This window comes from Acartia tonsa, chromosome 14, assembly GCF_053477335.1.
Source record: "Acartia tonsa isolate MP-2025a chromosome 14, ASM5347733v1, whole genome shotgun sequence".
NCBI lineage: Eukaryota > Metazoa > Arthropoda > Copepoda > Calanoida > Acartiidae > Acartia > Acartia tonsa.
In genome coordinates, this window is record NC_137273.1 from 42,042,083 (window position 1) to 42,054,026 (window position 11,944).

Genomic DNA, 11,944 nt, shown 5'->3' on the forward strand with positions numbered 1-11,944 from the left:
CGAGTTAGAAAGTGAGGCCACTCTATAATCATTGCTTTTAACTTTTTTAACATCAAATTTTTATGTGATAGAATTATCCGATTGGTCTGATTTTTAGAATTTTGATTTCTAGGACAACAAAATACATTGTTATAAGCGAAGCATCTCTATAATCGTCCAAAAAATGTTAGTAATGTTAAACAATATTCTGTATTTAAGCATTTTTTCAGCAGATTTACTTACAATTTTGTTTCGTTCCACTTTTCTACATTTATATTCTGATTATTCAGTTCTGACACTATACAAGTGTTAATGTATGTTTGTACTACCTATTCAGAGCTTCGCTTTTATGAATGTTGTCATCCTTGTTTCAGGTATTGAAAATGAATAAAATTATGGATGAAAACAACTTGGAAGAAGAAACAACAGTTGATGCTGATCAAGAAAAAAATAAAGAAAGGTGAATTTTGTTTGCGAGCAATTTAATTTTCATGTAAATAAAAGTCATATTATTTACTGTCTGAGACTGAATGAAGAAACGTGATTTTCTCTTCTCCCATAAAAGATAGAAGACTGAAATTTTGATGCAATAAATATGTTAACTTTCTTCCAGACATATGTCTACTTGAAATAAATCCAATATATCTTTGACGATGGAAATTTGAAACCCACGGGTCAATATTTCTCAGATATTCCCCCTATCTACGAACGGTCCAAAGTCGTTGATAATAATTAGGGAAAGGGTTGAAAATGGACATGAAACAGAAATATTAAAATCTTTTCTAAATTTTTACGATCCTGAAAGTTAATATTTACTGATATTTTCCAATAAATTTTTTCGTTCCGTCAAAATTTGGAAAAATAGCCAATATAGCTGTCTAGAAAGAACACGAAACCTCTACACCTAATATTTTCTCAGTGTTTTTTTTTACTTTTTATACAAATTTTTTTTAAAAATTAAATATTGATGAGTTTTTTATTTTTATAGAATGAATTATAAAAAAAAATAATATTGGTTGATTGGTTTTTGTGATATCAGAACCATATTTTGTATCATTGTTGGGGATGTACATCAATTTATTGGCTATTGTCTTATCTCTTAAGATCCCTGATTTTTCTTACTTTTAATTTTTATTGCAAGATATTTTGACTTTTAGACTGACATAACCTAAAACATAAAAAGGGAAAGTCAGGAAAAATTATAACAAGGATTACAACATCCATAAAACCCTCATTTTGCAAAAGGATAAGGCTATAAGCCATAAAGAGAGGCGGAAAAATTAATATCCAGGGAGGGAGGGGACAATGAGCTGTTGATCACACTATTCCTATGTTCAACCCCTTCCTTTCTTTCCCCCCACCCCCCATTAATTATTTATGATGATGATAATCCCATTTTATGGGGGGGGGGGGGGAAATGTATGACATGTATATACTCAGTCATGGAAAATTTTAGAAAGGATTACAAGATCCATAAAAGCGAAGCACTGATACAGTAGGACAAACGGATATTAACACTTGTATAGTGTCAGAAGAGTCGAAGCAAAATTGTAAGTCAATTTGTTAAAAAACTGCTTGATATCTCAAACATGCCTAAATTAACAAAAAAAGCTATCCATTTGTGACGGATGGAAGGACCAACCCTAATTATAGAAAAGCCTCGCCTTTAAAATGTCTAAGCTATGATGAACATAAGCCTCCCCCCTCCCCCCCCCAAAAAAAAAAAAAAAAAAACCTAATAATAGACTTCAGATGGACAACTCATATCATATTACCTTAGATGGGGGGGGGGGGGTGGAGGGGCTGTAGTCCTGTATTCTTTATATGAGATCTAAAGGGATAAGACAATGGCAGATAAATTGATTCACATCCCCAATGATCATACACAACCCCTTCTGTAAATTACAATTTTTAAAGTTTAATAATTATAAGTTTAACACATAATACATCTTAAGACAAAGATAATAAAAAAAACATGTATAGAGTCATGAAAAATTAAAAGTATATTTCTGTTTTCAATATCTATTAAAATGTTTAAGTTTTTAACCATGCATAATATTAGTAATGTTATAAGCGAAGCATCTCCCTAATCAAGTCCTAAAAATCTTATATGTCCTTATATCTATTTATATTCTGCCCTCAGTTCTAACACTCTACAACTTACAAGTAATTATAAAGTTTATTTGTCCTACCATTACAGAGGTTCGCTTTGATATATGTTGTCATTCTTGTATTAGTTCTAATTTTTCTAAATGTTAGCGCCTCTTCTTATTGTAGAAACTAGAAATCTTTCTCATTTGTATTTTGAAGCTAGGGAAATCAGAAAATTGCTTCAAAACATCCCAAGACCTAAACAATAAATTGAATTTTGATTGGTTGATTCATTTAATTTAGTGTCAAAATGTTTTAAACACCAATTGTAATCTACAGAAGGGAAAATTTTGTATATCATGATTGGGGATGTAAATCAATTGTTCGGCCATTGACTTATCCATTTGGATTCTAGATTTTTATCCTTTTTCTTGAACTTTGTTGGTGTTCTCTTAAACCAACTGATTTCGGTTGGTCGCACTTTTGATTTAGGCTGTTTTAAAAGAATATAAAGATAATATTGACATATTAACTTTTTTATAATATAACTACATAGGTACTTATGTTGACATAGTACTGACAAATTTATTGCAGGGTCTAGACAATTATGAGATCTTATTGGACAATCACACATACATTTGCCTATTGTAGAAAAGGATATATACGTGGATATTATGACAAGGGAGAAATAGTGGTCTATTTAGATTGCTAACAGTGAACTCCCTTGGTGGTTAGTTCGATAATTCATTAGGAGGGGAGGGGATGGGGTAGGGAAGGGAAGGGGAAGGGAGAAATCATTACTTAGACTGCTGCGTAATTGCAACCTAAATTCAAATTAAAAAGCTGAAATGTTATATGAGTCATTATAAAAGGCTTGAAACAAGAAGGACGTGTCTATCACCCTAAAAATTAATCTGTTATGGGCTTTATGGACAAACAAAATTATATATAGAAACAAGGATGACAACATCCACAAAAGCGAAGCACTGAAAGTGTAGGACAAACGGACATTAACACTGATATAGTGTCAGAACTGAATAATCAGAGTATAAATGTATAAGAGTAAAAGCAAAATTGTAATTAAATTTGTTGAAAAACTGTTTGATACAGGATAATGTTTATAGACATACTCAGATTTTTAGGAGGACCTCATTATAGTGTTGTTTCTCTTATAATATTGTACTTTGTTGTCCCAGGAATCATTATACCAAAAATCAGATCAATCGTATAATTAAATCACATTTGTTGTTAAAAAGTAGAAGAATTAACATGTTTGAAATGGACGTACTTACATTCTGGTAATGATTATAGAGTTTCTCAATCTTAACTAACTACTACAGAAATCACCATGCAAGAAATATATAGGACAATTCTAACATGCCTAGATTAACGGAAAAAGCTATCTGTCTCGGACAAATGGACCGATTCTAATTATAGAAAAGCTTCGCTTTTAAAAATCAACTGATGTTTAACATTATATTAAATTATATGAAAATAATTTTGTCTTTAAAGAAAATGAACAATAATAGTTATTTCTCGTATCGTATTATAAACGGCTTTCCGCGGTTATAGAATGTACAATTATAAGATTAAAACTCGGGGCTAGTTTTAATCTTATGATTGTACATTTCTATATTCGTAGAAAACTGGATATAATACGATGCTAGACATAGTTTTTTCGTATGGATGAGAACCGGTTCCTATCCACCGGATTCGAATGAATACAAGAAATTATATTAAACTAACTAAGAAGCATGGAAAAATAATCATGGTGATAACTTTAGTAGTTAGGTACGATTTAGAAAGCGTAGCAACTCTATAATCATTACCAAAATGTCCGTACGTCCATTTTAACCATGTTGATTTTTTTACTTTTTTAACAACAAATTTTTATGTGATCTAATCATCTGATTGATCTGATTTTTGGTATTTTGATTTCTGATTTTGATTAATGAAAAAAGCTATCCATCTCAGACGTACAGACGGACGGACGTACGGTTCAACCCTAATTATAGAAAAGCTCCGCTTTTAAAAATTTAAACTTATAAAATCATTAGATTAATTTAATATCCCTCCCATATTTCTTTACTAATACAACAACAGGAAGTTGAGGTTTTGATATGAGCAAGGGGTCCAACCTTACTTTTTATAAAGCAGGGCTTTTCTATACTTAGGGTCGGTAGGTCTGTCCTTTTAACATTATTCTGTATTTAACAGTTTTACAAAAAAAAATAACGTATAATTTTGTCAAAAATAATCCAAAAATATTATGCTTAATTTGTTCTGACACTCTACAAAAGTTAATATCAGTCATTCCATTTTAGAGCTTCGCTTTTATGGATGTTGTTATCCTTGTAATTTTCTCAAAGTAGATAGTGTAAAAAGTAATGATAAATAATTGGAGGGGGGGGGAGCAGTATTTTTAATTATCCTATTATATAAAGTAGTAAGCGTTTTTGTCTGTCCCGAAGGATCTCGCTAACCGCTGAACCGGTATTGTTCTCTTTTACAGTAAAGCTTCTTACAGGTCCTGGGAAGGTTTTAAACTTCCCCCCCAAAATATTATTTTTTTACTCTTTCAAAACTTAATATTAAAATGGGATGAGGTCGACTTTTTCCCCTTCTACCTTAAGTACCCCTAGAGGCTTATAGGGGCGTAACCGCTAGTATATGTATATTGTAAAACTACAAAAACATGTGTTAGGTGTGATTGGGAGAAGGTTGGAACTTGCCCTGATTAGTTCTGCTAACAAAATATCACATAGGTTTTGGGGGTTGTTGATGGTGTCCCCCCCCCCCACACAATACAAATAGCCTATAACCACCACAGGACCAGTAGGTATATTCCCTGAAGAGTAGAATCCAGCAGTTACAAAGATCTTAAGGGACAGACAGACAGACATCATTCTACTTTGTATTGTAGATTGTGGGGGAGGAAAACTTTTACTTTTATTTATTATCCCTTCATTCTTCTGGGTTAGACTTAGGAGTTGACTTTCCAAACTTTCGAAGCTACTCTATATTTTGAAATGTCCTTCTGTCTTTCTATTTTTGGTGTTTATGGTCGGAATATCAAAATAAGCATAATTTAAATGTACAAGTGTACATCTAAATCACATTAAATGACCCTTGTATACATGTCATTCCCCCCCCCCCCCCCAAATAGACGTCATATTGTAATTTGATAATTATAACATGACCTCCCCTCCCCTCCCCCATCCTTTCATGCAATAATAAAAACAAGGTTGACTAGATCCAAAATCATTGATAGAAATACATACAACAAGATTATTTGTGTATTGTAGTTTAAGTTATTTAATCTAGAGAGTGACATATTCATAGAAGGTAATTTTGTGTATCATTGTTGAGGATGTACATCAATTTATTGGCCATTGTCTTATCTCTTAAGAACCCTGATTTTTCTTAATATTGATTGCAAGATATTTTGACTTTTAGACTGACCTAACCTAGTTATAGAGCAGCTGTGCCACTAAAAAAGGGGAAAACAATTAGTGAGCAAAACTTAAAAGGATTTTGTTTCTTGTAACTAAAATTTGTTAGGGGAAGGAGGGGAAACTTTCTAACTTACTAGTAGCTTCGTCCCATGTTCCTAGGGATATCTTATATTTTATAGAGAAACTAGCTTAAAACCTGACCATTGATATTATTTATCTTCTCAATATTTCAACTACATACTACTTAACTTTTTAATAGCAAAGCTATTCTACAATTCTATAATGTATAACTCCTAACATTCGTCTATAAAAAGGTTACTATTAAAGATTTATGTCGGATTTTTTTACGAAGATTTTCATCAAATATACTTTTCAAAGTTCAAAGAGATAGGGGACAATGGGATGTTTATTACACTAATCCCAAAAGTTTTATAATATTTTCTTATTTGATGGCTTAACAACATGTTACTTGTAAGTGCAGCGCTGCATCTACAAGTTACATGATCCGAAGTTTTCAATAGGAAGACAATATCATTAATGATCAGTCTACAATTTTCTGGTCTGAATTATTGCTCTATCCCTGTATCTTAGGAATGCAATCTTAGCATTTCTTGGGGGGGGGGGGGGAGGAGTTAAATAAACACTCACTCTCTCTCACTTCATACATCCCCCCCCCCCTAATAATTCTTCCTATAGGACAATTTTGTCAATTCAAAGTTTTATGATAACGTTTACTTATTCATTGGCTTAACAACTTTGGGGACTTTAATGGTTTGTTCATTAAGTTGAGCATCAATCTTTGGGGATGTAAATAAATTTATCGCTCATTGTCTTATCCCTTATGGTTTCCCTTAAACTATACGGGGACCTATATGAAGCTTACCTAAGATGGATAACTTAATTTTAAGGAAGCTGTTTAATGATTAACTGGCTAAACCTAATTATAGAGGAGCTTCGCTTCTATGAACTATATAAATGTAATATTTTAGATTTTATTGGCCTTGTTTCACCTTTTTTATTATTTTGTCAGAGAATGGTAGTAAACTGTAAAGTAAATCATATTCAATCGAATATGGGGGGGGGGGGGGTAAAATCCCTGTGAACACCGCACCCCCTATAATCCTTTACAATAGGAAGTTTAAATATGAGCATTTATAGAAACAAAAATTAACTTTTACCTTTATTTGAGACAATGTTAGATATACCCAATGATAATATTTAAAATCATCACTTGGTTGAAAAGTTAAGACACTGCTAGTTTTAACCAACCAATTGAAATATCCTTGTATTTATGTTTTGACAGGTCCTATACTCAATAGGCATCTATCATATATAATCTTAATAAAACAAATTTCATAATTTGAAGTGTTAAAAAACCTAAAAGTCTAATATTTGGTAAATTTTATATCAGAATTGTTTTAAATTTTAATATTTAACGAACTTAACTTTTGAAAGTCAAATATAGATTGCGTGATTTATTTCAGAAATAGAAATATACAACGTAAAAATTTATTATTTTTCAAAATCTAGTATTTATTTACGAAGCACTTCGTAAATAAATATTAAGAAATTTGAATATTTAGAAAAATATAAATAGGGAGCTATTTGTGAACGAACGGAGATGGGAATATATATCATATTCTTGAAATAGAATTCTTGGCGACGTTAATTAATATTCCCCAATTTCAATATTATCATGTCTCTAAATTCCCTTTTGATTTTTCTCGAAATACGATACGTTTAGGGTTTGGAATACTTAATATTTTAAATATGTAGTAGACACATCATTGCTTTCTTCATATTTTCACCAAGTTTCATTAAGATTTGTGAAATAATTGGGGTGCTAGATAGATTCCAAAATTTTTTAAGTTTTTTATGATTTTCTCAACTCCTATTGAAGATAGGCGGCTGAAATTTTCAGGGATTGAATACTTTCATATTGAGTTTTATTGAGATTTTCCTACTGGCTGGGTTGCTAGTTCGATTCTTAGATTTTTAAGTTTTCATGATTTTTTTACTCCTATTGGAGATAGACAGATGATATTTTTAGGGATTAGACTAGTTGACAATTTACATAATCATAGATCGTTTGTATATTGGTTGAGGTGCTAGATCGATTTCTAGATTTTCACGTTATAAATCTTACAAGGTTTCATGATTTTTTTAGTTTAATGTTTTTATTATGATATTTTTGGATATTTATCCATAAATTTTTAGCTTTGCTACTTATGGATGTTGTCATCCTTGTTTTAAAGATTTGAAACACACAGAGATGTTGATAGTTCTGGTAAAGAATTTTAGTTAAAATTTATTTTTTAAAATCAATTAGATAAGAGAGTGAAATGCTGATAAGATATTGTGGTATCCGCCTTGGTTAAATGGCAGACACCGAGTTCAAATGACTACGGCAGTGCGAACAGACATGGACACATATATTATAGAGAAGCTATGCTTCTCTAGCAATCACTAAGTAACAAACAGAGTCTATTCAGTTGTTCCTTTATTCAGGGTCTAAGGTTTACTAAAGTTATATACAACAAACAATAAATACACAGATTGGAATAAGTAATCATAAACAGAATCAATATAATACATATACAATAATCAGTTTGGGCAATAATGATCCCCCATCCCTGGAAAGGGTGGGGGGAATTAACAATACAGCTTAACCATAATAAGGCTGTCAGAATCTATCATTAATTTTAGGCATAGGGAGGGGGTCGGCTGACCCCTTCCCCAGGACTCGGGGGAGGGCCCTCGGCCCTTCTCCGAACCCAGGTCAGGGTTGCCGTAGACATGGCTCACGGTTGCCGAATACCACAATATTACTAAAAGAAAAACTAATATAATAATTGGTCTAAGTTATTTACAGAAAACTGGATATAAGACGATGCTAGACATAATTTTTCAGTATGTCTGAGAACCGTTTCTAATTCACCGGATAATAATCAATTTTTAAGCGATACGGGAAAATATGTTATTTGTTAAATATTTGAAATTTTTTAGGATGTCTGCTAACAAGAATAAATTATCTATGGCTGGAGCAAGAGCTGCAAAAACAATTTTGTCAGTGGCTGGAATAGACCAATCAATTAGTGATGCTGCTCTCCAAGCAGAGGACTTTGACTCAAAGTAACATTCTCCCATTTTATTAAAAGAGAATCTTTTCTATGATTAGGGTCAGTCTTTACATCCGTCTGACATCTGTCCGTCCATCTGGGATGGATAGATTTTTTCATTAATTTAGGCATGTTAGAATTGTTCTATAGATTTCAAACTTTGCATGGTGATTACTGTAGTAGTTGGGTACAATATATTGTTATTAGAATGTCCTTACATCCATCTTAAAGATGTTGACTTTTAACTTATTTAACAAACAATGTGATATGATAATCCACATTGATTTTTGGAATTCTGATTCCTAGGACAACAAAGTACAATTTATAAGCCAAGAATCTCTATAATCAAGTCCTAAAACTGTGAGTATGTCCTAAAACCAATATCCTGTATTTAATCAATTTTTAAAACAAATTTACTAACAATTTTGTTTCGACTAATATACATTGATATTCTGATTATTCAGTTCTGACACTCTACAAGTGTCAATGTTTATTTGTCCTACAGTTTCAAAGCTTCACTGTTATGGATGTTTTTTTTCAAATAAGCCAATAATCTTTATTGTAACAATTATAGAGCTACTACCCTTCCAATATCATACATAACTGTTACTAAAATCATCATTCAAAGTTTGAAATTGATAGCACATTTCTAACATGCCCAATTCAACAATAAGATTTATCTAATACAGACTGGCGAATGGACTGACCCTAATTATAGACAGCTTAGCTTTTTAAAAAATTATTGATAAACTTATTATTTATTTGTTTTCAGACCAGAAACCTCACTACTCTCCAAGATCCACAATTACTTTTCACAAAAAAAGGAAAATGCTCCAAAGTATTCTGACCGTGCAAGCAGATTTTTAGAGATTGTGGCCGAGGGCTCTGGAATACCTCAAATAAAAGCTTCCAGTTTGGTGTTGAAAGAAACTGCTGCTTACCTTACCAAAAAGAAAAGAAAAGTAAGTAATTAACTTGAAATCAAAATTTCTTGAAGAATAGTTATTTATCGCATCGTATAATAACATTAAAACCACTTTTTTTAGCCCTGAAATGCTGAAGGCACAGTCTAAAAATGGTTTTAATCTTAGGATTGCATATTTTTATTTTCGTAGAACACTGAATATAATACGATGCTATACATAATTTTTCAGTATTGCTGAGAACCGGTTGTAATCCATCAGATTGTAATCAGTTTCAAAGCGATACTAAAAAATGTTTAACCCTTGATGACTGAAATAATTAACATTTATAATAAATTCAATCATCTTTTTTCATAATTGATAAACTCTGATTAATTTTTCCCTCAAATCAATTCTTGACCTCAAAAACGGCACGACTACCCCTTTCAAGCTATACCAACAATGTAATTCATTTGAAAAAATATTTTGATATTTTAGTGATTTTGTGGGGCAATGCTTTGCAGTAAAGACGACCTTAATTGGTCATCAAATATTATTTTGGATTTATTATGCTTGTTGCCTTATTCATGACCTCTTCCAAAATCATTTGAGAGAATTCTATCACAGTTTTTAAAATTTTGTTTGATACTACCATAATTCTTTATGCCTGGGCCTAAACTAGCAATACCCTGAGTGACTACCCAGTACCAAAAATAACCTACTTGTATGAAAAATAAAATTCAAAACCCAAAAAATTATGTGGTTAAAAGACACTTTGAGGATTAATACTTTGCTTTATTCAGGAGTTGAAAGAGAAAGCTAAACAGTTTTTAGGAGGCAAAGGAAAATCTAAGGAAAGTTTACCATAAATATCTTTAAAACCATTCATTTACAATAATTGATTTTAATATGCATATTGTCAATTTGTATAATAAACTAATTTAAATTAGAATAAGAAATCCCCCCCCCCAAAAAAAAAAACCCATCTCCTGCTGATCATTTATTACCCAAACCCATTAAAAAAAATTACTTGCCCTTCATCTTACAATACTGATTAACTCTGGTTAACACATCAGTGGCAGGCTTTTACATAACACCCAGGACTTTAGTAGGTTCCTCTTTATCTCCAGAATAAATAATCTTCTAGAACTGAAAGGATCCATTGTTGATTATATCACCTGCTTCCTTAATCATCTTTGAAGTGTCTGTTCCATAATTGTCACTGATGATGACATCATCAATGTAACTATCAAGATCTAGATTAACTGCCACAGAAACTTTCAGAACAAATTCTTCACCTTGGTAGGTAGGTACATCAGAGTTTCTCCAGAGTAGCAACAACATCACTACATTTAACACTATTAATGCCAAATAACGCCTTGACTTCATCCATAGATTTACATCCAAACACATGGTTGGTCAGTTTCAGCGATTTCACTGCCAATTTGCCAGCAGCTAACTTTCCAAAATTCAAAACTCTTGTAATTTAGATTGCCAGAGGTCCCTCAGGAACAGGTGAAAAGAAAACACAATTCAAATGAGAATCAAAAGGCGTGGCTTTGATGCTGTTATAAAACTTTGTAAGACCCAATTTGAAGAACAGTTCCTGCATAAGTGAGTGGGGCTGCCTACCATAATTTTATTGAGAGTGGCTCCTTTAGGAAAATGAACTGTTAGCACAGAGACGTAACGGCGTGCTCTCAGAGTCATCTTTGTAGGAAGTGACGGTTTTGGAACAAGAAACAGGACATGTATACTGAAGCTCCTCAGGGGTAATGAGAGTTAAGACGTACCCAGCCTCTCTAGCTTGGTGCACATGTCAATGGCGTGACCAGTATTCAAACACAACTCACAAAGACTATGTTGAGCAACCAGCTTTTTTCTGTCAAGAATCTCCATTTTCTTAACCTTTGGACATTTGAAAATTGGATGTTTCTCTTTACATTTGCTAACAACACATTTTATGTTAGGCTTCTTGTCCTTGCTACCATTATACTTAACATTGGCATGGGAAGCGGTTTCAGGACGCTTCTTGCTAAACTGTGAACCATAAAAATAGGCAAATCCGAATTTACAGAATAACAGCTTCATTACTCATTTTGGATGATATTACTGTAAATATGAAATGTAGATGCATCTTTTGCTATATTTGTCCAGCCTGCAGAATGTGTGTTTCCCTGCAGCCACCCTCTCCTGAAAAGCTCCCCTGCAGGATTGGCATCGGTGGACCACCCCTGGATGGGTCCGGAAGGACAAGGTTGTTTGTTGATGAAGGTGTCCTCTGCCAGGATGGCCGCGGCGTCTACCCAGTGGGTCCCTTTCTCAATGACATGGGATGGTTCTGTTAGAGGGCTCGGCAAAGGGCTATCGTAGCTCAGCTCTAGTTCGGCATTGTCTC

General features: G+C 32.7%; 1 protein-coding gene across 1 annotated transcript; it reads left to right on the plus strand.

Annotated features, from left to right (window-relative positions):
• The first annotated feature begins 357 nt into the window (after positions 1-357).
• Positions 358-10,415, plus strand: LOC145305488 (uncharacterized). Its single transcript, XM_080147107.1, has 4 exons — positions 358-439; positions 8,532-8,657; positions 9,417-9,606; positions 10,350-10,415. Exons 1-4 carry the CDS (start codon positions 363-365, stop codon positions 10,413-10,415), a joined length of 459 nt encoding a protein of 152 aa, XP_080003233.1. The 5' UTR covers positions 358-362.
• Positions 10,416-11,944: the final 1,529 nt, after the last annotated feature.

Bases quoted from the DNA above. Each gene is read 5' to 3' on its own strand.
- LOC145305488 (XM_080147107.1), top strand. From the start codon at position 363: ATGAATAAAATTATGGATGAAAACAACTTGGAAGAAGAAACAACAGTT. The intron at 8,658-9,416 runs GTAACATTCTCC...ATTTGTTTTCAG, and splicing joins GCAGAGGACTTTGACTCAAA to ACCAGAAACCTCACTACTCT. The intron at 9,607-10,349 runs GTAAGTAATTAA...TGCTTTATTCAG, and splicing joins TTACCAAAAAGAAAAGAAAA to GAGTTGAAAGAGAAAGCTAA.